At 53.5% G+C, this 27,119-nt stretch overlaps 8 protein-coding genes across 8 annotated transcripts; 5 read left to right on the top strand and 3 right to left on the bottom strand.

The window, feature by feature from the left end:
• Nucleotides 1-1,215: 1,215 nt before the first annotated feature.
• Nucleotides 1,216-3,674, top strand: J7T55_013324 (ctin polymerization protein bzz1; the record flags this gene model as incomplete). Its single annotated transcript, XM_053141109.1, has 4 exons — nt 1,216-1,260; nt 1,330-1,541; nt 1,643-3,210; nt 3,283-3,674. The coding sequence occupies 4 exons, from the start codon at nt 1,216-1,218 to the stop codon at nt 3,672-3,674; spliced, it is 2,217 nt and encodes a 738-aa protein (XP_052995667.1).
• A 3,817-nt stretch (nt 3,675-7,491) lies between these two features.
• Nucleotides 7,492-8,902, top strand: J7T55_013323 (glycoside hydrolase family 72 protein; the record flags this gene model as incomplete). Its single annotated transcript, XM_053141108.1, has 2 exons — nt 7,492-7,615; nt 7,677-8,902. The coding sequence occupies 2 exons, from the start codon at nt 7,492-7,494 to the stop codon at nt 8,900-8,902; spliced, it is 1,350 nt and encodes a 449-aa protein (XP_052995666.1).
• Nucleotides 8,903-10,046: 1,144 nt separating this feature from the next.
• Nucleotides 10,047-10,703, bottom strand: J7T55_013322 (uncharacterized protein; the record flags this gene model as incomplete). Its single annotated transcript, XM_053141106.1, has 1 exon — nt 10,047-10,703. One exon carries the CDS (start codon nt 10,701-10,703, stop codon nt 10,047-10,049), a length of 657 nt encoding a protein of 218 aa, XP_052995665.1.
• Nucleotides 10,704-11,400: 697 nt separating this feature from the next.
• J7T55_013321 (mcm2 3 5 family protein) lies at nt 11,401-14,589 on the bottom strand (the record flags this gene model as incomplete). The annotated part of the gene is made up of 6 exons (XM_053141105.1): nt 11,401-11,452; nt 11,559-12,248; nt 12,354-13,020; nt 13,080-13,304; nt 13,362-13,659; nt 13,717-14,589. The coding sequence occupies 6 exons, from the start codon at nt 14,587-14,589 to the stop codon at nt 11,401-11,403; spliced, it is 2,805 nt and encodes a 934-aa protein (XP_052995664.1).
• A 2,510-nt stretch (nt 14,590-17,099) lies between these two features.
• J7T55_013320 (uncharacterized protein) lies at nt 17,100-17,486 on the top strand (the record flags this gene model as incomplete). The annotated part of the gene is made up of 1 exon (XM_053141104.1): nt 17,100-17,486. One exon carries the CDS (start codon nt 17,100-17,102, stop codon nt 17,484-17,486), a length of 387 nt encoding a protein of 128 aa, XP_052995663.1.
• Nucleotides 17,487-17,614: 128 nt separating this feature from the next.
• Nucleotides 17,615-19,512, bottom strand: J7T55_013319 (serine threonine kinase 16; the record flags this gene model as incomplete). The annotated part of the gene is made up of 5 exons (XM_053141103.1): nt 17,615-18,264; nt 18,338-18,727; nt 18,792-19,025; nt 19,122-19,417; nt 19,475-19,512. 5 exons carry the CDS (start codon nt 19,510-19,512, stop codon nt 17,615-17,617), a joined length of 1,608 nt encoding a protein of 535 aa, XP_052995662.1.
• A 2,516-nt stretch (nt 19,513-22,028) lies between these two features.
• Nucleotides 22,029-23,704, top strand: J7T55_013318 (uncharacterized protein; the record flags this gene model as incomplete). Its single annotated transcript, XM_053141102.1, has 4 exons — nt 22,029-22,257; nt 22,319-22,704; nt 22,756-23,455; nt 23,526-23,704. 4 exons carry the CDS (start codon nt 22,029-22,031, stop codon nt 23,702-23,704), a joined length of 1,494 nt encoding a protein of 497 aa, XP_052995661.1.
• Nucleotides 23,705-25,019: 1,315 nt separating this feature from the next.
• Nucleotides 25,020-27,082, top strand: J7T55_013317 (serine carboxypeptidase; the record flags this gene model as incomplete). The annotated part of the gene is made up of 4 exons (XM_053141101.1): nt 25,020-25,176; nt 25,233-25,408; nt 25,471-26,830; nt 27,003-27,082. 4 exons carry the CDS (start codon nt 25,020-25,022, stop codon nt 27,080-27,082), a joined length of 1,773 nt encoding a protein of 590 aa, XP_052995660.1.
• Nucleotides 27,083-27,119: the final 37 nt, after the last annotated feature.

Genomic DNA, 27,119 nt, shown 5'->3' with positions numbered 1-27,119 from the left:
TCAGGTCGATTGAACTGAACAACTGAACAATAGATGGCGGGGTGGTGGGGCAGCCGCAGCTGGCGGTCTTGAGTGGACAGAAGGTGCACGGTACCTGGGTACCTGCTTACCTATGAAATAGACTACCTAGCAGAGCCTACCTACTGTTCAACTACCCAGCCTGCCCGGGGCAGGTAGGCCACATCCCACCAGCTCCTGCCCATGTTCTAGAAGGTTTCGACGTAGTCTACCGCCAGAACTGCGTAGAGGAACACATTTAGCAGGGCAGAACATTGCATAATACAATACAGGAAGAGTCACAGGTCATTGTTCTCTCCCACAGGAAATCAGGGCGGTCAAACCCATGCCATGTGTGCACCACATTCTCTACAGTACCTACGGCAGGTGCTTGGCAAGTGTTAGGACAGGCTCTCCCGACTCGCATGACATACGCATTGCCCGCGTCTTTCCATAACATCTTCAAGGCCCCAACGATGGCGATGGTTCGGCCCAAAGAATTTCTGCCCAGTACACAGTAGACTAACTAGTGTGGTGAGTGTAAGGCAGTAAGGCGGACGCATTGATGCTTTGCAACGCCTTGCCAGCCAGCTCAAGGCATCGTCAGGGGTTGATCCTTATTCCCATGTGGAGCACTCGTTGATTAGCACGGGATCTCGGCTGGCTGCCCAATGCCAAACAGCGCGGGTCTCCCGTCGCATGGCGGATGACGAAGCCCAAAGGGCTGTGATGGCCGTTAAACCTCTTGGCCGCGCCTTGGACCGACTTGTCTGTCTCCGAGTCGCACGAATCTTCTGGTAACGTGTTCCTGTATCGCAATGCATTGCTGCTGCACCGTACTGTAGTTTACATATACTCCTCAGCTGTATCACTTTCTGTCTATTCCTCTGCGCGTTATAATTCATCTGCAGGCCCCAAGCAATTCTCCCAAGAAACAAACACCGTCATACCCACCAGGGTGTCATCCTTAGCCTAACGCCTCCATCCTTCGGCCGCATTCTATCCATGCTTGGCAATTGGAGGGGCTATTGAGTTGCCATACGAACTGCTGCGCCCACCACCTCGCCGTCGACCACAGTCTGCCTCTTCGGAGTTTCGAGGCTCGCTGATGTTCCAAAACGTTCGCTACAACACACTCAAGTTATAAACCTCATAAGAAGCCTCGGGACCTGGCTCGCATGACAGCTGCTCCTCGCGGACAACTCCTCTCCAGGGACAATGGCCGAGGTGGATGTTGCGCCGACCTTCGGCGCGGAATTGAAGGTATGGGACTGAAAGAGAGAAAGGGATGAAATGCGAGCTGGCATTTACTAATCTTACTCTGGCGCACAGGATGGCTTCAAACCTGCCAACGCCTGGGTAGCCAACGGCATAGCATGGCTCGATGATATCCAGGGCTTCTACCGCGAACGCGCTGCGATCGAGAAGGACTACGCCAAACAACTCACTGCCCTCGCCCACAAATACTTCGAGAAGAAAGCAAAAAAGTCTGCGGGTTTGGGTGTCGGTGACACGCCATCCATGACACCTGGTTCCATAGAGAGGTGAGCAGTCACCTGGTGTGAGAATCCTCCAGTGGGCGGGAAGGGGGCATTCCACGGACACCCACGGACACGCGAGCAGGAGCTGACAATTCTGAACACAGTGCTTCCGTCACGACATGGACCACACAACTGAACACCGTCGAGAGCCGAGCCAAGGAACACGACAACTATGCGAACGACCTCATCACTAAAGTCGCGGAGCCAATGAAGGTCCTTGGCACGCGGTTCGAGGAGGTGCGAAAGAAACATGCCGAGTACGCTGACAAGCTGGAGAAAGAACGAGACTCGTCTTATGGCGAGCTGCGCAAAGCGAAAGGCAAATACGACTCGGTGTGTCAAGAGGTGGAGAGCAAGCGCAAGAAGTCCGAGTCGTCGTTTGACAAGGCAAAGGCACAAAGCGCGTACCAGCAACAGCTCATCGAGATGAACAATGTCAAGAACTCGTACCTGATTTCGATCAACGTTACCAACAAGCAGAAGGAGATGTACTACCACGAATACCTGCCCGAGCTCATGGACAGCTTACAAGACCTCAACGAGTTCCGGGTGCTGAAACTGAACGGGCTTTGGACATTGGCGTCACAACTAGAAACGGGCATGTTGCAGCAGAGCCAGGTGCTTATCGAACACCAGACGGAGGAGATCACTCGGAACCAGCCACACCTCGACTCAATGATGTATATTCGACACAACATGGGCGCGTTCAATGAGCCACCGGACAGGGTCTTCGAGCCGAGCCCCGTTTGGCACGACGAGCCCACAATGGTCGTGGACGAAACAGCCAAGATCTACCTGCGAAATGTTCTGAACAAATCCAAGGGCTCGCTGGGAGAACTCAGGCGGGAGGTAGACAAGAAGAGGAGGGAGGTCGAAGGGGCACAGAGGGCGAAGCAGAGGGTTCGTGAAGGACAAGATAAGAGCGACGAGGTGACAGTCGTCGCAGCCATGTTCGCACTTCAGGAGCAGCTTCATGCTGTGGAGAGGAGAAAGGTCACCGCCGAGGTTGAGACGTCTACCATCACTGCTGTTGTAGGAGACGTCACCCTCGGCGCCAAAAATCACAATTTCAAATCCCAAACCTTCAAGATACCAACCAACTGCGACCTCTGCGGCGAGAGGATATGGGGTCTGTCGGCAAAGGGCTTCGACTGCCGCGACTGCGGGTACACGTGCCACAGCAAGTGCGAGATGAAGGTCCCCGCAGAGTGTCCAGGCGAGTCGTCAAAAGAGGAGCGCAAGAAGCTCAAGCAGCAGCGACAGGAGGCCGCGAACTCGCTCCTCAGCCCCACCGCCTCGTCCGGCGACAAGGTCGCAGAGCTACCCTCGTTGTCAAGGACGAATACTATGAACAGCCTGTCCTCCGGGTACGCCGCCAGCGCGCAGCGGTCCATCACGAGCGCCATGAGCCCCACCGAAGAGGAGACGCCGCCGGAGGTCCCTACGAGCACCAGGCCTACATCCACGATCGGGTCTGGGTCGGTCAAGAAGAACAGGGTCATTGCGCCCCCGCCGGCGGCGTACATCAGCGAGTTGCCGGGCAGCGCGCCAAATGGGTCAGGAGCTAGTCACCAGGAAGTGAAAGCGAAGATGCTGTTCACATTCGAGGCGAACGGCGAAGGCGAACTTTCCGTGCATGAAGGCAGGGACCTGATCGTCATGGAGCCTGACTGTAAGTCTTGTTCTTTATTCCTGGGCTCCTACAACCTCCACGTCCAATGTGAGTACTAACAAGCCCTCACAGCTGGATCCGGCTGGGTTAAGGTCCGCGCCGGCTACAAGGAGGGACTCGTGCCAGCGACGTACATCGAGATCCAGCCGGCGTCGGCCATCGCGCCGCAGCACACGGGGGCGTCGGCGCGGCCGCCCTCGACGTACAGCAACTCGGGCTCCTCGATCGGGGGCGCGCCGGCGGTCAAGAAGAAGGGCCCCGCGGTGGCGCCCCGGCGCGGCGCCAAGAAGCTGCGCTACGTCGAGGCGCTGTACGAGTACACGGCGCAGTCCGACACCGAGCACAGCATGGTCGAGGGCGAGCGGTTCGTCCTCATCAAGGACGACCCCGGCGACGGCTGGGCCGAGGTCGAGAAGGGCGGCCTCACCAAGAGCGTACCTGCTAGTTATGTCCAGGTTGTTTGAAGCGAGCGCGCGGGTGTAGAGGCCGAGGTCAGGCGCTGATGTGGATCATGTTTTGTTTTTGAGAACACCGGCAATGTTACCGGCTGGCTCATGCACGCATTGCGAGGACTGGGAGCGGATGCGAGATTGTACATAGAAAAAATGGAGAGGCACGTTCAAAAATTGGGCGATGGTTCTACTGGTCGCGTGGTGTGGCATGGTCATGGTCATGGTCATGGTGCGCTCGAGTTGAGGTTGTAGATTATAGATAGATCGATGACGAGCCTGCTGCCATTGCAAATGCAGATTGTCAAATGAAGCATCTCTACATTATGATCTTGTGGTTCATGTGCGAGGTCGGTTCAAGGACGTGATAATAACTTACATCCGCATAATACTACAGCGTCGACCACAGGTGAAGCTCACGTCCAGCCTCTCTGGCCGCCCAAGCCCTGATTGTTGTCCTTCGTGCCGACATGAACGCCAATCATGGCCTACGGCCTGGCAGCCCCCTGAAGGCAGTCTCCAGCATCGCCAGCTTAGGGAATGGCAGATACCCATATCCGCGAGAGGCGTGCCTCACCTTTTCGGCTCACCTAGATGGGGTCAGCATGACCTCTGCCCACCAGATGGCCGAAGCGTGCGCCGATGTGCGTATCACGCCCACAGCGTCTCATCTGCAGCATGGTGTTGATTATGTCTAACGATCTTGCACTCAACAAGGAGGCTCTACACGGTGGCCAGCCAGTCGACTGCAGCCATCACAGGGAGATAGCTTGAAGGCGCGGCTGCTTTGGCTAGAGCCCTGACCCTCAAGTCACATTCCCAAGCAGAGGCAGCGAGCGAGTGGCCAGGAGACAGTTTGAGTCCGTCTCGAGTTAAGATTGCCGGTATGATCAGTTACCACATGGCTTAGCTTTGTGACAGGTGTCGCCGACTCACTGGCTGAGCCTAAGATATGTCCCAGGAGGGAGACACTCGTTGCGCTCGTCAGCAGGAGCTGGCTGACCCTTGGAAGGCATGACAATCATTGTTAGCATCCTTGCTCGAGAGTATTTTTCTGGCACAATTGAAGCAGCCGTGTGCCGCACAGGACGACAATCACTGTCCGCAGTTCCCACGGGCTGGGCCGTCCAACAGAGATCATCTGCCGGGGTGGTGCAGGCTTCAAGATTTTGCTTGAAGTTGAGGATGAAGGGTGAAGGAGGTAGTGCAAGACACACTGCGTACGCATTGGAGTTTTTAAGGCACGCATGTCCATCTTCTTGGTGAAATGCTGGGTCAACTTTCGACCACAATGGCTGCATGGGGCCGTTCACGTCCATGAGCAGGGACAGATGAAGATAGATCGATATGCCCCCCTCGTTGCATCGAAATACAAACAAGTTTGTGATGGGGCCTACCGTATGATTCGACGTCAGATAGATATCCACTAATATGCCGCTTGCGAGGTTTCGCAGCCTCGCGAGAAGGCCTCTACGACCTCAAATAGTGGCTCAATCATCAAGCCTCCACTTCCGAACCCCACGGGGTGTGGATATTGTGCTTTGCCGACAAGCTTCGTGCCCGTTTGGACAATTGAACTGACACTGGGTGCCCGCGTCCGCCATGTTGCTGTGCTGTGTTTGTCAATCACGACGTCACCTGACAGATTCGTCCGGTCTTTGGGGGCCCGGGTTGGTTGTCATGTCATGCTCGGTGATGTGCTGAACTTTATGCGTTGTCCAGGTGGGCAAGCCAGCCATCATCACGCCGCCTCCCAGCCTCTCTCTATCGTACATGTCCAAAGGCTCCACGACACATCTCCACAATGACTTTACACTGTACTCGGGGGGATGTGGTCTTCCACGCATCTCTGGGCCAAGCAATTCCAAGACCTGGAGCGAGCCTGGGCGATTGCTTGTGAAGCTTCGTTCGACGTCCAAAATCTCAACCAGAACTGGCTGCTAACAGGAGCAGCAGGAGGGTGCTTGGACGGGTGTTAGAGCGCGGGTTAAATGAGCTTTCAGGGGTTCTCCTGCGCTACTGTGGGCTGGATTGTAAACCCAGACAGACCCAGACAAGGGGATCAACAACAAAGCCTAATTCCTTAACGGTAAGCATAACGGAAACTGTGGAAATGAGAACGGCTGTGGATGCCGGTCCCGTCCAGGCTCGCATTGTGGGACTGTGGACTGTGGACTGGGGACGGATCAGACAAGCAGGTTTTGGGATCAACAGCGCAATGCTGATACGCCCCGGGTTACCCACAATCACGAAGGAGGCCAGGAGGCCTGTGCTGGGAGCTGTATCTGCTGGATGCTGGCTGCATGGCCATGGAAGCATCAAGCCAGGGAAGATCATGATCTTGATCTGGGAGAGAGCTGGGCCAGTGGATTGGATATTCCGCTCAGTATTGGATCGGATCGGTCATGATGGACAGACTTTGAAACCGCCGACTTGCCGACCCATGCAGCCATCTCACATGCTTTTTGTGGCAGTGCAGTGCAATAACTGATTGCTGCTGATCCAGCACTGGCGTCTCTCCGTCCTTGGCTGCTGTCTTATTCCCAGTCGATGGTAGTAGTTCCTGTGTGCCCAGCACCTATGGAGTGACGGTCTGTTTGACTTTGTTAGGGGATGGTGGGACGATGGTTTCCAAGGACTGGGGCGTCCTGCGTCGCGTCTCCAGGGTCAAACCTGTAAAGCCGGGGTCCGAATCAGACAAGACGTCATTGTTGACATTCGTGCGAATCCCAGCACCGGCAGACCACGAGGAGAGGCATCAGACAGTCCACATCATCAGTATCAGGATCAGCATCTGCATCAGGGTCCTACCGATAGAAATACGCAGTGCTACTCAATGGTGCGGTACTCAGTAAGGCTCAGCAGCTATCCGGGTATCCGGGCAAATTGGGCATATTCCATTGTGGTAGGGAGGCAATCTAATACGAACGCAAGAGGTGGTGGTGTGAAGAAAGCGTCTGATGCTGGCGTACAATGCCTGTGTGCCCGCGTGCTGGTTGGCTCGCGGAGATGAAAAGTCCAAAAGCTACAGTATACTTCCTGCTGGTCCGAGAGTGCGAGAAGTGGGACGGGCAAGGATAATGGAGCAAGGGCGGCGGGAAGGAGTGACTTGGCTCTGCGGCAAGCCTTACGCCCCTTGGCAAGTACCCCACCTGGCCTGTCCGCCAGAGACAGGGGACCCGCGACTTAGACGCGCACTGTATCCACGACTGGCGGGAAGCTAAAACTGAGGGTTGACGGCGGGCATTTTTCATTACGAGCAGGCTGGGGAACTCAAGCTGGGAAGCAAAGCCATACGTGCCATATTGGGACAAGGGGCCCAATTAGCAGCGGCAGCGGCAAGGGGCAAGGGGGGGCGAGTGGCAGGTTGGCCAGGGGCAAGGAAGGAGGCAATACAGAGTAGAGAGAGAAAGAGAGACGGATGGATGGATGGATGGGATGGGATGCATGACGGTTGTTATTATTATCAGCTTTCATCTTTCTTATTTCCATTGGCCTCCTCCCTGATCTACATCTGACGGCCCTCCTGCTGTTCTTTTCCCATACCCAACCACGCCTTTACTTTTCTTCAACACATTCCAACACGTCGTTGTTGATTGCTCAGGTATTTCTCGTCGCAGTTTCCTCCGCGACAAACAGCCGACTCACTCGCTTCGTCGGATCAGCTATTCTATTTTCTTCTAATTGACACATTGATTCACTACGCTCGCTCTGCTCCTCCCTTCGCAGCGTCTTGTCGTCTTCTACTCCCGTAGCAGCAAAGGTAGCACAGCACCATCTGCTCCACCATTAAATAACTCCGCGACGCAGAACAGAGAATAGCCAGTCCACAATGAAGTCCGTTGCTTTTGCATCCGCCCTGCTGGCGGCCACCGTCTCGGCCAATCCCACTCCCACCGAGGAGCAACCTCCCAGCAAGCGGTCCAGCTTGCCCTCTGTCACAGCTTCCGGCAACGGTAGGGCGCCTCAGCTCCTCCATAACATGGCCTACTTGCTAACCAGCTTTCTCTTCAACAGCATTCTGGACCGGAAGTACTCGATTCTATGTTCGCGGTATCGACTACCAGCCTGGCGGTTCGTCCAACTTGGCCGATCCGTTGGCTGACACTTCTGTCTGCAAGCGTGACATTGCCGAGTTCAAGAAGCTCGGAATCAACACTGTCCGTGTATACACCGTTGACAACTCTGCCAGCCATGACGACTGCATGAGCCAGCTGGCTGACGCTGGCATCTACCTGATTCTCGATGTCAACAACCCACTCTACTCGATCAACCGCAACAGCCCCGGCGAGTCCTACAACGACGTCTATCTGCAGAGTGTCTTCGCCACCATTGACGAGTTCGTCAAGTACGACAACACTCTGGCGTTCTTCTCTGGAAACGAGGTTGTCAACGATCAGGCGAACACCACACTTGCTGCCCCCTACGTCAAGGCTACCACCCGTGACATGCGTCAATACATCAGGAACCGTAAATACAGGGCGGTTCCTGTCGGTTACTCGGCAGCAGATGTCTCACAGAACCGCTTCCAGCTTGCCCAGTACTTCAACTGTGGTACAGACGACGAGCGCAGCGATTTCTTCGCCTTCAACGACTACTCTTGGTGCAACACCAACTTCCAAGAGTCTGGTTGGGACCAAAAGGTCAAGAACTTCACCGGCTACGGTCTTCCTTTGTTCCTTTCCGAGTATGGCTGCATCACCAATGGACGCAGCTTCGGCGAGGTCGAGGCTTTGATGAACAGTGAAATGACATCTGTCTACTCTGGTGGCCTTGTGTACGAGTACTCTGACGAGGGTAATGGATACGGCATTGTCTCGATTGACGGCGACAGCGTGTCTGAGAAGAGCGACTTTGCCGCCTACTCCACTGCTCTGGCGAAGAACGCCGCCCCTACTGGCGACGGTGGCTTCACCTCAACCACCAACTCCGTGGCCTGCCCATCCCCCGACTCTGACTGGCTCGTGAGCAACACGAACTTGCCTGCCATCCCTACTGGCGCAAGTCAGTACATGACCAAGGGTGCTGGTGACGGCCCTGGCCTGAAGGGCGACGGTTCCCAGAATGCTGGTGGCACCTCGACCGGAGATGCTGAGCCTGGCTCTGGATCTGCCACTACATCAGCCAGCGCTTCCTCTAGCGGAAACGCCGGTGCCGGCGGCCCTGGTCCCCTGGACAAGGGTGCTTTCGCGGTGACCGGTGTTGTCTTTTTCTTCAGCCTTGTTGGTACCCTGCTCTTGTAAGCTTAAGGCTTGAGGCCCGAGGCAAGGGAAAATGGGATATGTGTACATGGAGCAAAGTTTCCACTTTGGGTGGGAAAATAATCATTCAATGAATTGCGGCGCACTGGGAAATGGGTTCTACAAGTCAAGATTACTTGCAGCGAGCTGAAGAGTCTGATTCATTCGCGCCCCCGGGGTTGGGATGCGGTTAATTCTGTCATGGATAATAGCCGAGAGAGACACGAACAATGTGGTCATTGAAATAGATTCAAACAGTGACAGTGATATCAAATTCCAAACTGCTCCAGTCTCATGATATATTTTCTCTTATCTCTCTTGTATGTTGCATCATTCCAGTATAACCAGTCTCGGCCCAAAGATCGTACTAGCCTTGCATATGTGCTCAGCCTCCAGAGCTACATTTCAAGGCGCCAGCACAGGCCTTGCCCATCTACAATGCAGTTGTTGTGAAGTCTTGAAGTCTGACTTGTATAGACTGTCCATGATGTTTCAATGCCGAGTTGTGTTGTTTGCAGAACTGCTGAAAATCTCTAAGTTTCGAATGACTAGCGGCTACGTGCGGACCAGGTTGAAAACACTTGAAGAAGGCTGAGTTGAGTCTCATTCATTTGAGGCACGAGCACTGCTTGCTGCCATTCACTGTTTTGAAGAGAAACATGCTTTCGAAACTTTTGTTTTCTTCGCTATGGAATTCGCTATGTAGCTATTTCCTAAAATTTGGGAATCAATCCATTCCGTTGATGAAGCACCACACAAGCCCAGTACAAATCACCGTCCAGGCAAAGACTAACATTATAGAAACAAGTAAGATATAGCACCATTAAATATAGTTTTGTGGCTGTCTACGTTTGCATATGTACTCCATCCGTGAAAGCGAATTTGATCTTGGTGCTACAACAGCTCATCATGACTGGCATCCCTATTGTCAATGGGAGGGCACGAGTCTTCTAAACAAGACAACAAATCCATCCAAATCAATGCGGAACGACCGAAAAATTCCTACACTACTCCTACGATATCCGGCGAATTTCCTGATATTTAGGACAGGAATACGGAGAAAACCTTCCAAGCAAGTCCCATCATGGCCCAACACAGACCTGCTTACTACGCAAAGATAGTCACCACCTCGGCAGGCCAGACACACTCAAGCTTCAACCTGCCAAACATGCAAGAGCATGCTGCCACCGCTAAAGCCCTCGCCGTCCTCGAGGTCATCGTCCTCGTCATCATACTCGACGGCCCACGGGGACAGAGATGCCAGGGTCGCGGCTGTGCCAGTACCCACGTGCAGCCCAGGCCGTGTGACCAGGGCTCGAACATCCACGGTCTGGGTCTTTGTGAGCCAGGAGCTACTCACGTGGGGAGTTGTGGAGAGGAGGCTCCGGGAAATAATAACTGTGGAGGATGAGGATGAAGTAGTGGGGCCTCCTGCCGTCGTGGATGGCTTGGTTATGGTTATGGTCTTGGTCTTTGTGTGCTTGGTCCTGGTATGCTTGGTCTTTGTGTGCGTAGTAGTGGACGGCTCTGTCGTAGATGACTCTGTCGTGGATGACTCTGTCGTAGAGACTCTTGTCGTAGAAGGCGTGGTCGTGTTCAAGTAATGAGTCGTAGTCGTAGTCGTCGTATTCCCAGGGGGCTGCATCGTCGGGAACGCCCCCGGGACATCTTTCCAGGTAGATGAGGGCATGACGGTGCGGGTGATGATGATACTGCTGGGATATCTGTCGAACTGCCGGCCCGGAATGGCGCCGACGTCTACAACCGCTGCCACGAGGGCAAGAAGTGAGATTATGAGAAACATGGTGGGCTTTGAGGAAGCGAAAAGTCTTTCTCTCTCACAGTTCGTTGCAATATGCTAAAGTTGGTAAATTTACGGCAGGGAGTGAGTGAATTGGGAGTATAAAATCAGACTCAGAACAAAAGAGAGCGAGGATGAAACGGAATATCCAGGGTACACCTGCTGGGGACCCCTCGTCGCCCGTTTGAACAGTGATGGTACCCGAGGTGGACTCGATGCTACACATGTTCGCGCAAGTTTGTTTTCCTCATCGACTTTCATCGGGCCTGTGCAGTCAACGACACCTATCAACGTGCCGAAACCATCTTTCCAAGGTGTTGGAGTCGCCCTAACGATGACGGTGTAAACACCATATAGACTAGTCATTGTCGAATTGTACCCAGCCTCGACACCAAACCCCGGAGGAAGCTAGAACTTCGATGAGAGGTCGAGACACGTACGTGTTGCAACAGGAAACCCCTTATAAACAGTCATTCTAAGGATGGGACAGGGCTGTCGAGCTTGAGACATTTGAACTTGTGAATTGAATATCCAATACGAATGCTGAAGCCGTATTCAGGGCCGTTGAATCATGTCAGGAGGAGCCATCTGGGCGCTGAAGTTTGCATGAGAGTGACTTTTCGTACAATCATCTGGCTTGTTTACTCGTGGAACTAGTTGAGGTACCGGGTTAAAAAGAAAACATCTTCGCTGGAGTTTTTCATGCGAAGCAATCGACGTCATCAGCATCGATAAGAGGGCCATAGATGTAGCTACAGGAATAGCTTCCTGCATTAGAGAACAAGCAAAGCTTTAATTAAGGCTGTTACCTAGTTATGTAGTGATGCTCAGATGAACCAACTACAGCCAATCGCTCACAGTCCTATCTTACTGCTCAAGCGATAATAGCTCTTCCGCTTCCCGCCACCAGCGCCACTCTCGACATCGACCGCGGTAGCTCTCGCGCCAGCGTTCTTCTCATCCTCGGCCTCCTCAAAGTAATAGTGATTTGCGTCCTCCTTGAACGCCAGCCGGTAGGGCACCGCCAGGCCCGTCTTCCTCTTTCTATCCCCGTCGGCTTGCGGGGTCCCCAGCAGGGCATCCCCGCGCAACTGACCCGGCCGCGACGTGGCCAGCGCGAAGAGATTGGTCGGCTCGAGGAAATCCTTGACGAGGCCGACACGGAAGAAGTACGCAAGACACAGCAGATTGATAAGGAAGGCGAACGCCAGGACGAGGTAGAAGACGCCCTGCCACGGCGATGAGTGCCAGCTGGCGTACTCCTGCGTGCGCACGCGCGCGTGGAAGTCTACTGCCGCGCCTGGCGCCGGCAGAATATTGTTGCCTGTCATGTTAGGCCACGCGGTCGTGTCGTACTCCCAGTAGTGCTTGAACGGCGTGCCGACCGACGCCGTCACCAGAGTGCTGCTTATCAGCACCGCCAGCGCCTCCGCCATAGAGGGCAGCGTATCGTTGAGCTGGGGCTCCGTCAGTGCGAGCTCGGTCAGGATCCTCGCGTTCGAGGCGTTGTTGTTAGAAACGCCGCCGTTCAGGTCGATCGCCAACCGCCTAGCCTTATGTTAGTTACCTGCTATGGAACCTGGAACAATGCATTCTGGTTGATTCTGAGAGAAGATGGATGAGCAACCATAGCGGGAGAATACTTGTACTTACCACCCGTCCACCATGTATTTCCAGTCAGAGCTTGCGGCGATCTCGCCGGTTCCCATGTAGTGCACGTAAGCGTCAGGATCTGGGTGATTGTCCGCTGTTTCTGGGAAGAAGTCCTCAGTCTGCGAGCACTGCGCTGTCATTGACATTCCAGTCACGCCTGAGACGTCAAATTGTGTGCTGCATTGTATAGCTGGCCAGGAGCGCAGCTCGCAGAGAGTGTAGTCGTCCATCAGCCTGCTCTTGCCGAACAGGTAGATTGCATCCGCCAGCACAGTGGTGTTGTAAGGTTGGACTGTGGTGTTGGTTATTATGTTATTATCGATTGGGTAGAGCTGGAAGACTGGCGGACGTCGCTTGTACTGAGGTCCCCAGCGAAAGATGTCGACGACCGTGCTATTGAGCCACTCGTTCTCAGATGATACCGGCACGTCATCTTCCCACTCTTCCGAGCCGATTTCTTGGTAGGGATCGTTCGCATTTTTGGTAACATTTGCGTTCGGCCAGGCTGTGTAAACTAAAGGCTCGAGCTCCTCCCTGTTCATGTTGACGCAGAGTACATTTACCGCGGGCGAAATCACGCTAGCAGAGATGTTGTACGAGCCGAGTCCATCGAGATCTGAGGGCTGGAGGATTCTGTTCTCCTTGTTGGTCGCTGCTTTGTAGACTCCTGTACTGATGTGTTAATACTTCACCTTTCATAATATCATGACCCGTCTTCTGTCTTACCTGGATGCGGTAATGCCAGCGAGACATTGTTCACGACTCTTTCGTGTGTCTTGAAACTCTCAGATGCGTCAGAATACTGTGCCTCAATCCACGAGCCAACCATCGTGATATTGTCGTAAAGCATCGCTTGAGCAGCTGGTCGCTCGGCCATCTTACGGCTCGCAGTGCTGCCGTTGTAGTTGATGTCCCGCCAAGTGGCCATGAAGGTGAGGAGGTTCTGGTATGCTATTGGAGGTCAGTCAGCATCTCATCCTTAAGATCTCCAGATATTTCTATACATACAATCTCCAGAGTACTGCACACCGAGGCAAGACTCGCCAGACGAAAGTGGATCCAATTCTGTGGAAATTGGAGTTGAGCATGTTGCTTTCACGTATTCCGCATTCGCATAAGACGCCATAACGTAGCTGTCTAAATACTTCTCCTCCCAACCACTGAAGCGAAGCTTAGGCCGAACCATCGTGTCAGAGGCTGTAGTATAAAGCATTGCAACAAGTGTTGCGATCAAAGTCAAGATGCCAAGGAGAGTATGGCCAGCATATCGTAAAGTCTGGCCATTGGCTAGTAGCGATCCCGGTTGCTGGAAAAATCAGCGATATGCTTCATAAAATGAGAGCAAGCTTCACTAGGCACTCACAGTGATCCAGGTTCTCATTGTCATCTCTGCCACAGTCATCCCCGCGTTCGTCGCGATGGCCTTCCTCGTCAGAACCTGGCCCAGAAAGGCCACAAACACCGTCACGAAAGACAGCTCGATCGTCTTGGCAAAAATGGCAGTCAGCACGTTGGCCGTCGACAGCGTCATTGAGCCACGCGATGATATCGTGTGGCCCCATCTCGGCTGCGCGATCGCCACGCCCAACCACATTCCGCTGAGAATGGTCGAGTAGATGGACAATATGATCAGCCACACGGCCAGCCAGCTAAGGCGGCTGACGCGAACGTCAGCTGGCGCACCCAAGGGGCGGGGCATGTCGTGGGCTTGTTTCTTGAAGGTGTCGTAGTCGCCATGGTTGAGCTCTCCGGCAGAGTTGAAGGTGTCGCCGGAGTATTGTTGGCCTTCGTCGTGCATCTGCAGCGAGTCTAGACTGATACTGTCGTCGTCATCCCTCCTCATTCGGTGCCCCGCCGGCGCTCCTTCGTCATCTAGGGACCGGTATATCGCCGTCTTGGAGCCCCGGTCCCACGCCGAGTAGATCGAGCCCCTCAGATCGCCCTCGGAAGGCATTGCATTCGGAGAGCCTACCGCGGGAGAGAAGCCGCCCAAAGTCCGCCCGGAGAGTTGAGGATTCCAGAACTCAGCCTGGCTGAATTGTGCTGATGTTTCGTACAGTGGGGAGGAAGGACCCGCGTTTGGGGCCGCGTTGGATACGAGCGGTTGGCTGGACTCAGATCGATGGATCAAGGCTGGGTATGATATACCCAAGCCTCCTAGTCCCCGGGCTGGTTGCGCTGAGCCATACTGCTCGTTGTCCTGTGCCCCTCCATCGACTTGGCCGTTGCTGGCCATCCCAGCGGCTTGCTGGCGCACTGCTGCTCTAGTGGTTCAAATGAGCCGTGTTCAACGTAGGTACTGCGATCGAATAGTCAGCACCACGGTAGAGGGAAAAAAAGAAAGAATTAGATGGCGCAGAGATTTGAGAAACGAGTAAGAATGGGGCTCAAGGGCCGCGATAACATTCGAAAAGTGAGAGCAGGCCCATGTACTTGTTGGCTGTTGACCAGTGCCACTCAGCATCCCAGTCGAGTCGAAAATCCACGGGAGGTAGCAGCCCACGAAGCAGAAGGTGTTTGAGATCAAGGCATGTTGGTTCATGGACATGTCTGATCATGAGGACTGTACCGAGCGGGCACAAATTGTGGGCCAACGTTGTACGGCGGCTGTATGCTTTTCAACATGCGTGGTGAATGGTGGACAAGCGAGACAAGGGAATGACCAGCGGCCAAGGGTGATATTCGACCTGTAACACAAGGGAACTCCTACCTCTGGGAAAGAAACCTGCAGTCGATCAATACGGCAACCTTTGACACGGAAAAGTTGAAGGGCTCAGGAAAGCCGAGGAGAGGGAGAGTCGTCGAATGTAAACAGATGCAGTAGACCTTCAGCAGGGTGGGGGAGGAAGGGTGTTGTTTGCTCAGGGCTGAGATGGAGTGGAGATGGGGCGAGCAATGGAGCCGATTCCAATCAGCAGGAAGGAGTGCTTTGAGGGACAAAAGGGAATGCGAGGTGATGTGATGCAGAAGCGAAGCTCTTGCATGGAACCAACACCAACAGACCTGCCAACGGACCCTTTGCTCGTCTGTTATGTGGGCATGGCGCGGCTAGCCGATCAATGGTTTGTAGCCTCCCCCAAAAGCAATGCTTCTTGTATCCATATGACTGACTGACTTGTGAGACTAGCAACTGTCAAAAAGTCATACAGGGAAATACGATACAGTCCTGACAGTATGTGATGTTGGAACTGTCAAGTGTCAGATCCCAAGACAGGTGACGATCTTGGCGGATTGCGGCGCAGGCGATGGATGGGCTAAACCAGCGGGTCGGGAGGGCGAGAGATGAGATGTTGGTCGCCCACGTTGCGTATCCGCTCCCTTGCTTGATTCTAAATTTGTACGACAGGCACAACAAGCCTTGTCCTGACTATTTTGTTATTGCCCGTCAAGAGCCGCCCAGTCACTGTGCTGGTCCACGCCGGCTGCGATGACCGAGGGCGGTGGTCACTCGATGCTTCTCGGGTACCCACCCGTAGACAGTAGAGGGAAAGAGAGAGCAACAGAGGCCAGGACCGAGGCCGTGGGATGCAGCAGTTGGTGTGATCGGCGAGGTAGCGAGACAACAGTTCATCGGCCATTGAACTCTCTTCTCCGGCATCTGATCTCACCTGCTGTACAAAAGCAGGCTCGGAGGCTACAAAGATGCCAACAGCCGTGGCTGGCCTGCAGGTGTGGTCTAAGCCTCCACACGTAACAACCAACACCTGCATCGATGCAACTAAGCCATTGTGTGTGTGTAGATTGTCCGATACGCCCACTTTTAATGTCAGTGGAAGTTGAATGTGCTTGAAGCCTTGTCTGGCTCCTTTAAGATAAGGCCCAGGCCAGCCTCTCCCACTTGGAAGCTATCGCAGCAGTGGACGTCTGTCGTGCCAAGCTTCCCGCATGGTTGCACAACCGCGATGGATGCACGAATGACGAGCAATGGCGAGCGGCAGAGGGTGGGCGTACAGCGTCTAGCCTGCAGTCAACTGGGGCCATTTGCCGATCGAGGGTGATCCAATTTGGGAAGCCGAACCCGGGCCGGAGCTGGCCAAACTTCGACTCGACATTGAGAGAATCAGAGGCTCAAGTGAGGTGGGAAGATGACAATGTGGCTGAGAATGTCCGCAGCAGACGGCTTGAGAAGAGATCTCGTGGATATTCACGCTCAGATATCCGGGCAGACAGCGCCTCATCCTGCGAATCTTCACCTTGTCGAGGGGTCCCGCGCTCCCTTCTCATCGACGACTTTTCATCAAGCGCGCAGGCGCTGAATCGTGGAAGTGATTGCTCATGGTGTGCTCCGTTCAGGTGGGATGAACAGGGGGATAATGACCTTGAATGGCAAGCGAGGGTTTGACCCTGGGAAGTCGTGGTATGATGATCTTTGGTTAGCACCATCACCTGGTCGGGATGCTCTTCAATAATCATCAGCTGCTGACGACGCCTCGGAGGAGGCACCACCCATAATCTTCTACTTTGTTCAAATGGCGACCTGATTTGCGTTCTTGGTGCAACAGACCTTAGAGTTCATCGAGTCGAGTCTCTCTTGAAGATTAAAGACAGGCCCTGCCAGGGGCCGTTTATCTCGGATGTACCGGCAGCATTGCACCACCTACCTGCGAAAGTCTAGAGTGCCCAGGTCTTACGCTTCTACATTGTCCGTGGCGTATGGAAGAGCTGGGTAGCGATTCGAATACATAACCTGAAAAATTGGCGACCTGATTCCCCTCTCTTCGTCTCGTAGCACCCAATACTACGATCATGCGTGAGGAGCCACTGCCGCAGGTCCTCAGGCCACGGCGGCAAGCCCTGGGCGAAACTTTTGGACTGGACGATCCCCAGGCAACCGACGAAGCAGCAGAGCTCATACCGGACATCGACTTCGCTCCTCACCCTCATGCGCAACCGCCTTTCATGCTGGATATTGGGAGTACGTATCACCTCCACATAGCCGCCGTCGAGTTTCGCAGACAGGCACGTCTGCGAGAGCTAGCCAGGCAGCGGGAGACGCTGGTGCTTGCTGCCATGGGCCTTCCTTTGCTAGCCATGCTGCTGAAGCTGCTGTGGTCTTCCTTCACAGGTAGCAGATGGTGGGCAAACGACTCCGGCACACCTGCATGGCAGGGGTTTGTGGGTGGAGATTGGTAGCAGCCAGGGCTATCTCATTCAAGCTTGCAGTATTGACACACACCCATGCTACGACCAAGAGGGCTGTGCGACATTGACGGGCCTCACTGCCGGAGTCAAATATCAAAGGAGTCTACCTACTTACTCCTTCAAGCCGTCATGACCTCCCTCACACTGTTTGCATGGATCTTCGCGAGCCACGTCCTCGCCATGTACGCCCGGATCCTCTTTCCGAAGAGCATGAACGGGATCAAGGCCAATTGGTTGGCAAGCAGCACACCGCCGAAGACGCCCGAGATCATTACCGCATATCCTCTATCCTGCACCCACTCCAGAAGGTTGAGACCCATTCCGAAGCTAATCGCCTGCTTCCCCAGGTTCATCGCAATCAGCATCTCGCTCGTGTTGGCCGTGTAGCTATCCAGCGCGTAGCTCAGCACGAATGTGAAGTAGAAATAGCTGGACCACGACGACATGACAACACCAGCGAAGTACCCAATCCAGTGCAGGTTCCGTTCCGCGGTGAAGCCGAAGACTACCAGCCCGGCGGGAGCGATGAGCATGGCGGGCAGACAGACGCCCAATCTCATCTCTGCCTCGCGGATCATGTTGTTCTTCTTAGTCAACCGGGCGGCCAGACGGTCGGACGAGGTCGTGAAAGGGAGTGCGGCGCCGTATCCGAGGATAGTTCCGATCGAGACCAGCCCAGAGTTGAGCTGAGACCAGTTGTACGGCGGAGCTACTACCTTGATCGGCATGATGTAATTGAAGGTCAAGGCGCCGATACCAATGAAAATACCTGTCGGCCACAGTCATTAGCTTGACAACATTGGGAGCAGAATTTCTCGGGAAATGCGGAGCGACAGGCGTACCATAAGTCGTGACCACCCAAAACACATGAGGGACGAGAAAATACGTGAAGCTTCGAAACATCATGAGGAAGAATTCAGAATCACGCTCCCACACACCCCAGAACTTAAGAGTCTGAAGATAGGTCTTTCGCCGTGGCACGCTCGAGCGCGCCGTGACGCTCCTCTCGACTGTTGACGTGCCGATCTTCTCCGCGTCCTCCGGCCCGTCAGAAGAGTCTTGCGTCAGCTTGCGGTGGTAGGTCGTTTCCTCGACTACGAGGAAGGCGAAGATCAGTAAGGCCACACCGAACGCAACCTCGACATAGAAGAAAAGGCGCCAGGAGTAGCCTCCGTTGAGCATGTAGCCTGCGAAGAGCGGGCCGGTGGCGCCAAGGCACAGAGCGAAGGTGTCTGTTTCGATATCGGAGATCAGTCACAGCCAGACGGTGTGAAATATCACGACGTGTTCACTTACAGTACCCCAGGCGCTGGCCTCGCTCGTGGAGGAAGAAAATATCATTAACCAGCTGGACGGGCAGGGCCTCGCAGACTCCGGATCCGAAGGAGTGGATTATCCGTGCGGCCATCAGTCCTCCGTACGACGTGGCTTGGGATGCGCCGATGAGGCCTGCGACATAACATAGCAAAGAGAAGAGCATCACGGGTCTACGGCCGAACTTGCGATACATGGGAACCAGTAAGAGGGAACCTGGATCCGAGTCAGCATTTCGGGGCTTGGAAAAAAAAGACAGAGTGCCTGCTTTAGAGTCTCAACGAAGTTAACACGGGCAGCAGCGGTGCTTACCAAATCCAAACACGAGGTTGGCGTAGCTGATCAGCCCAGAAGCGGTATTCGGTGAGATGCCAAACTCTTGCGAAAATATCCCGATGTACACCGATGGGCCCAAGAGGGCCGTGTTGCCCAGGAAGGAGTACAGGGCGCAAGCAACCAGTATCAATGTCTTCTTGGTGTTGCCCCATTGCAGCGGGTCGTTTGGGTCCTCTGCGGGGACGGGGAACAGTGCCTGGCCATACCCAGTATCGTCGCCCTCTGCCGCCCGCAGGTTGACCGTGCCTGGGATGTCCTCCTCGCGGGCGTGGCTGGGTAGTGTGTGAGCCTTTTATCTCAACGTAGACACCGTCTCGTGCAAGACGAACCTGTGCGCCAGGTGCCTCTCAGGCTGGTCGGCACTCATGATGTTCGGTACTGCTTTACAGGAGGCTGTAGGCTGCAGGCGGCAGTCGAGGTGATGTACGATCCTTGTTTTTTAGCAGGCCAACAGAAAATTTGGGTTAAGCAATGGATATATAAGAGAGATGTCCCCTTGCAGAGTACCCGATGAACTACTGCACGCAGCGACACACATCAACCGCCGAGCGATGCGTGTGTACCTTGAACACCATACGCCCCCGGGATACAAATCAAAACCCGAATCTCCAACAGCCAGTCTCTCCTCGTCTTGACAGTTGCGGAGGCGTCCACGTTGAAATCTGTCATCCTTAGATAATGCCCTCCCGACTGAACCTGCGGGGATGCTGCTCCAATCCACGGCTACCTGGGGCAGGCTAAGAAGCTTACTGGTAGTACTGACAACCACGGTAGATATCCCCGAAGTGCTTCTGCCAAGGGCCGCCAGCCGGTTGAATCTGGGGTAAGACAAGGGGTCCCAAACCCACTGGGGTGGGGTTGCGTATCATGCAGACTGGGATTGTGCCTACAGAGAGGGGAAGGTGGCAATTCTAGAGAAAAGATTTGATATAATCATCTTCAGAACTTGAAATGCAGCTGCTGAAGCACATGTAATGAACTTCAGGAGCGGGAGGGGAAGGAATAAGCTACAGTATCACAGTACCATTCGCGAGCTGACAGCGGCTCGCTCGCAAGGAGACGTGATGCGCGATTGATTGTGCTCGGACTTGCGTGATAGGCTATTGGGCCCCCAATTTATCTGGCAGGTTTTGTCCAGCGAAGTGGTGCATATGCAGGACAACAGGATATGTGCCTTCTCGCTTTCTTTTGCTGCCTCGAGGGTTGTCTGGACCTTGGCCCGCATAGAAGTTGGCCTGCCGATGACCAGACCTGTCGGATCTCTCGGGACATCAAGCTCATATTCGCCTTCTTCGATACCTCGTTCTCGCTGTCTGGACAGAGCAGTCTTTTAAGAACACCGATGGAGACGAGCGTAGTGGAAAAGTTCACCTGCCTGGGAGGCTTTTCGTATCTAGACTCGTGGCTGGATTGAATAGAGTCGATAGAGGGTGGAATTGCGCTCCTATTCGCCCTCAGGGTCCCAGGCGAGTGACATCCAGGGGATGGACTAGAGAACCCCGATTCTTCTCCTGAGTACATTTTGAGGACCACCCTCACAGACCAACAGCATCTCGTTTGAGCAAAGTGTACTATCGAGTCGATTAGAATACCAGGAGCAGGACGACAAACAACCAAGCCAGAGAGACGGAGGGGGTAATGATCGTCGTCCGTCGACTTCTGACACCTGGGTTTTGATAGATCATTGATTATTCGATCCGATTTTATTCGTCGCTGAACATTCCACTAGGCTATATTGAATCTTTTTTTTTCCTTCCGAAGAAAATTGGACTTGGATTGCTCCTTGACAATTCTAGGAATAAGTCGCCTTAGCCCGGATGACCGCAGGGCCTCCTTAGTCTGTTGTCATCTTGCAAACCTTATATGGAGCTGTCAAACGAAAGTCTAAGTGCTGCTGCACAGCGAATAAAAACGAAAAGCGTGAGCTTGATCCCCTTTCCAGGCCTAATTTTTGGTTTTAGGAACAACCTTGCCACTTCAGATATGGACTTGGCAACCACGGCAAACTGCACTCTCGAATAACAAAGTTCTAAACTTACACCTAGCGGGTGATTTAAAGCTTCAAACAGCGACAGGTAAATGGAGACCGAAGTACTAAATGACAAGTCTGCTCGCCGGTGGAATCTGTTTTCTTCCGTAGCGGTCTCCGAATCGGCTCCGGACACTTACGGCCAGTCAGCTATTCCTCCGTTTCTAGTGGTTCAAGACTCCACTAGTCGGATCTCGCGTCTCCATCATGCCGCTAATGTCGATCAGGGCAACTCCCCTTCGTCTCGCATTGGTACAGATGCATCTAAGACGGTCAGTTGATGACGGACGGGAGGTGATCTGCATATGCGGCAAATGCTGCAAACCAGCGAAGCACTCACTCGCGACTTCGGACGGTCAATATCGGCACCGATTAGAGGCGACGGCCGGATGTCATGGGCTCACAATCAAAGCGGGCACCAAGGGCTGCGCGCTGTTCTGTCTTGTGGACGTCTTGCTGTTCACATCTGGGTAACCAGTGTCTCCTGTGCACACGTAACTCCACCTAGACACATGACGATGGCCTTATATTCCCTCCCGCACATGCAGGGTTTCATTTCCCTGGACGCTCCACAGTATCACAAGGTATGGCCACTCGCTACTGCGGCATTACTGAACTCAAGACTTCTATGATGCATCTCGCGGCCGCGGTCTCCATGCGATGTGACGTCGGCCGAATGTCCAATGGGCATTCGTCGATGCTGTGCCTGTCAGAGCCGGCATGGCCGATATTGTCAACGACCACGGCTCATGCTTTTCTGATAAACTATTTAAAAGCTAATTGACCCTTTCCCGAGAGTTTGTTTCTGTCATCCGACTCTCTTCATCAACGAAGAAACTGTCAAGCTTGTGACAATGTCGTCTTTCACGGAGATCGGGCCTTTCGGCCAACAACACCACTACCTCCTTCTCGCAGCTGTTGCTGTTGGCGTTGCTGTCTTCAGTTTCGCGTACAAGGTGCTGCGGAATCCTCTGGCAAAATTGCCTGGGCCGTGGTATTCGAAGATCACCAGTGCTGTTCTGACCAACGAATTTTTGCAAGGCAGACGAGCCAAATATGTTCAGCTTCTTCATGAAAAATACGGTTGGTTTTGGCAACAATCCTCCTGTGAGTGTCCTTTGATTTACTGACGAGCTGTAAATAGGCCCCATCGTTCGGATTGGTCCAAATGAGGTCGATGTAATGGATGTGGCTGCGGCCAAGCAGATTCACACAGTCAAAGCAACATACCTAAAAGGCCCTTTCTATAAGGCTGTCAGCGCTCCCGGGCAACACAATGTCTTCAACACCGCGGATATTTATTTTCATCGTCGCCATCGAAAGCTCCTCCAGGCCCCCTTCTCTGATGCATCACTTCAGAGTTTCCAGCCCAACATCGAAAGTCGTGTCAGGCTAGCAATCCAGCGAATGATAGAGGAGTCAGCAAGTCGAGGTGTAGTTGACGTGTTCAAATGGTGGCTGTTCATGGCAACCGATGTTATCGGCGAGCTGTCATTTGGCGAGTCTTTCCGCACGTTGGAGCAAGGAAAAGTGAATTGTTGACACGCTACCATCAACATCCCGTACTAATTCAAGTCATAGAAAAGCGAATACACCGTCAACCTCGAAAAGGTAGCTGCGGTCGGCGCAAAGAGAGCCACATTCCCCACCTTAGCCAAGCTCGCCATGCAGGGTTTCCCTATTCCTGGATTCGGAGAAAACACCAACCTTCTACGAAGTATGCGCAGATACGCACAGGAGTCACTCGACCGGTACAAGAAAATTGTGGAGGAAGATCCGGAGAAGCCGGTGCCGACACTATTCACACGGCTGTTCAAGGGCGAGGAGGACGAGACTTTGACTTTCAAGGAGATTATCGACGAGGCCCAGGCCTATATCATCGCCGGCACAGATACTACGGCCATCACACTCACCTACGCCGTTTGGCGTGTCTGTCAGAACCCAAAGATCCGAGATAGGCTCGTCGAGGAACTTCAACAGCTACCAGAGGACTTCAAAGACCACGATGCCATGAAGCTGCCGTACCTCAACCAAGTCATTGAGGAAAGCCTCCGCCTCCACAGCGCGGCACCATCGGGACTGCCTCGCATAGTCCCTCCAGAGGGCGCTAATATGGCTGGGCAATACCTCCCGGGTGGATCTATAGTATGCACACAGGCCTGGAGCATGCACAGAATCGAGGAGATATTTCCAGACCCGGAGAAGTTCGATCCGGACAGGTGGGCTTCACCCACTAAGGATATGAAGGACGGATTCATGCCATTCGGCGGTGGCTCTCGCAGTAAGAATAACCCGACCTGCCATATGCATGCCTTTTCAGATGACGAGAAGCGATATTAACATTCTCGAAGTTTGTCTCGGCCTTCATCTCGCTCGCATGGAGCTCAGACTGGGCACTGCCCATTTCTTCCGCACATTCCCGAACGCCAAGGTGTCCACGCTGGAAGGCATGTCCGATGACGATATGGAACAGGTCACCTACTTTCTGGCTCCCCCGAAGAATAAGAGATGCTTGATCGAGTGTTCTTGATGCCCTGATGATGATGGGCTGTCATTCATTTTGAGGAGTGAGCCATAATTACGGAAACACAGCAGTAACAGCAACTGACGAGACATAACGCTACCGAAATGCCTTTATGGAATTTATCATAGGTCACACTGTCGGGCTCTGGTTGCTAGGGACCCAGGGAAGAGCTACATGGCGGAAAAGCCCTGCTCCAGGAAACTTTGCGCGCAGATGGCGCTGGAGGTGAGCAAATGCATATAACGGTAGACCAAGGAGGGCTACCACTAGGTACCTAGGTAGAACCAATCAATGGCGCTTGTTATCTTACCTGTTAGCTGTCTTGAACAACAACAACCAGACGCAGGCGTATTAGAGGCCCCAACAGACTATAGATAATTGTGCGTCTTGGCCTATCTAAACCTCCGATCAATGTCGTCGTCGTGAAGCCGAAACCATCTTTATTTGGCAGAAGTAAAACTGGCGGTATACACACAGATCTGTGCTATAAGAAGTTGTCACTTTTGTCCCTCCCCCTAGCGGAAGTTTGTTTGAACAGTCTATCCCGGCAAGCTACTGACGTGTTTACTCTTCCACATTAAGCTCAATATGCCTGTTGATTGCAAATTTGTATGTGTGCAAGATTTAGCTACTCGATCAACTATTGATTTTGAATGTGGCGTATTAGACATCTCAATTCGCATGGTAGAGCAACTGATCCCCACGCAACCTCTCCCTGTGAAAGTATCTTGCGCCGCATTTGAAGGTCAAAGTTCTTTGAGGCATAGCCCAGTTTCTACAATCTCTGCATGTATACAATTGCTATATTCATACATGTGATCGCTGACCTAAGCTGATTCCCATGTGCTTTATCTATGCAGAAGTTGAGTTGGATAAGAGCGACGGGACGAAACACGAGCCGAGTTTGATCTCCAGCCACGCTAGCAGATGTGACCTCGCGGGGACAACTTGGGGTCATTTCTATCAGCTACTTCTAGTGCAAGAACTGTCAGCTCGATGTAAACCTGCCCCATTTCGGCGTTCCTGAAGGTGGTGCGTCATCACATCAAAACCCCTGCATGTGCGGAGTTGAAGGGAAAGGAAGCAGGAGTAATCACATTTAATCTCGGCAGCTGGGAACCAACAGAACATCAGGGGCCAGAGCTCAGACTTTGGCTCTCACCACGGTGCCTGTATTCCTGCATCAAACAGGGGAGCCTTGCCGAACTCTAATCAGACGTCGTCCCCCATATAAAGAGGCAGGGCCCCACAAGCCCGTCCGTTTTTTTGTCCGAAGTAGTCACAGGGTCCCCTTCTCCTGGAGGCAAGGATCGTATACACGATGCGCTGGGTTGCGATCGCTCATGTCAGTGTGGCTGTTGCCACTCTGAACCTCAAGCAAATGAGACCGCCGTTGGCTGAACAAGTATTGTCGCCACGCCAACAGCAATCTTTAAATCCTTCTGCACCAAGCAGGTTCCTGAATGCGCAGACAGAAAGTGAGTTAAGGACTCAATTGAGCTGAGGCTGGTTACATAGGATAACATAAGCCCAGGGTTCTCTGTGAACGGGACCGCTTTACCCAACGTGGACTTCGATGTCGGCGAGTCCTATGCCGGGTCACTGCCTATCAGCTCGAATGTGAACGACACAAACCAGTTGTTCTTCTGGTTCTTTCCGTCAGAGAACCAGACGGTTGGCAATGAGATCACGATTTGGTTGACAGGCGGGGTAAGATTGCCTGCACTCGTATCGCTTAATGTCTGTGTAGACTGACTTCTGCGCACATCCAGCCTGGATGCTCATCCGTCGGCGAATTGCTATCTGAAAATGGCCCCGTCCTTTGGCAGCCAGGGGTGTTCAAGCCCGTCCGGAACAAGTGGAGCTGGCACAGGCTCACTAATATGGTCTGGATTGATCAGCCTATTGGAAGCGGCTTCTCCCAAGGAAATGTGACTGCTAGGAATGAGTTCGATGTGGCAGACCAGTTTATGGGCTTCTGGAGAAACTTTGTGGATACTTTCGCCTTGCAAGGTTTCAAAGTCTATATCACGGGCTCGTCATACAGCGGGATGTACTGTCCATACGTCGCCTCGGCCATGCTCGACGCCAATGACACGCAGTACTTCGACGTTAGGGGCATGCAGGTCTTTGACGGCTTGTATGCGAACAATCCGATCCCGCAAGACATCCCGGTATCGTCTTTCGCAGATAACTGGTCAGACGTGTTTGGCTTCAACGACTCCTTCACTGCATCAATGCAAAATAGGTCGAAATCATGCGGATATGACGACTACCTGAAGAAATACATAGTCTTCCCAGCTTCGGAACGCCAGCCATCGACTCTGCCAGGGGTAGAGTCAGACCAAGTGACGCCTCTCGAAGGGTGTGGGCTCTTCAACGACGTCTTCACTGCTGCAGCTGAGGTCAATCCGTGCTTCAGCCCCTACACCATCACCAGCTTGTGCCCCATAAAGTACGACCCATTAGGCTTCACAGATGGAACCTCGTATATCCCAGACGGCTCGGGGCCAGCCTATTTCAACCGTGCCGACGTAAAGGCAGTCATTCACGCGCCCGACAAAGAGTGGGCGTTCTGCACAAACGATCCCGTGTTTGTTAATGGCACCGACAACTCTGTCGTGGATGGTCCAGGATCACAACCCGTGATACCCAATGTGATAGATCGCACTCAGAACGTCATTCTTGGCCATGGTTCCCAGGACTTTGTGCTTATCTCCGATGGGACACTTCTTTCCATCCAGAATATGACATGGGGAGGGAAGATGGGCTTCCAGACACGACCTACGGAGCCACTCTTCATTCCATATCACGTCAACGATAACTTCGAGACTATCGCAGGCGCCGGTGTCCTCGGGACTGCTCACGAGGAACGTGGGCTGACTTACATAGCTGTTGCCCCGGCAGGGCATTTTCTCGCTATGGATGCCCCCCAGGTCGCCTTCAGGAGTATGGAGGTCCTTCTCGGGCGCGTGGATGGCTTCCAATCTCGGGCACCGTTCACTACTGACACGAACAACACTGCCCAACCGGAAGTCGATATGGGAAACGGCACCGTTCTGATCACCCAAGGAGGAGTCGTTGGCAGTGGAAATGCAAACACGTCTCCAAGCGGCATTGTGACCACCAGTGGTGCAGAGCAGTTCGGGAATAGTAATTGGTTGGCAGGGATTGCATTGCCAGTCTGTCTCTTGCTTCTTTAGCTCACCCTAAATGAAATGTCGCAAGCTCGCATATTCGCACTCCTTCGGTCCTATCTGCATCGACCTGTTGTTGGGAAAATCCTTTTGTGGAATTCTGCCAGGAGACAATCTTCGTGGTGTGGCAGAGACTTCGGTCATCAACCTCCCCAGAACCGTTCTCCAACCTGCTTTGGGTCTCTAGAATGACGAATCCCCGAATACTAAAGAGACATGAAGTT

This window comes from Diaporthe amygdali, assembly GCF_026229845.1.
Source record: "Diaporthe amygdali strain CAA958 chromosome Unknown NODE_8_length_1307975_cov_65_857355, whole genome shotgun sequence".
NCBI classification, from domain to species: domain Eukaryota; kingdom Fungi; phylum Ascomycota; class Sordariomycetes; order Diaporthales; family Diaporthaceae; genus Diaporthe; species Diaporthe amygdali.
This window is presented reverse-complemented; position numbering and strand designations above follow the sequence as displayed.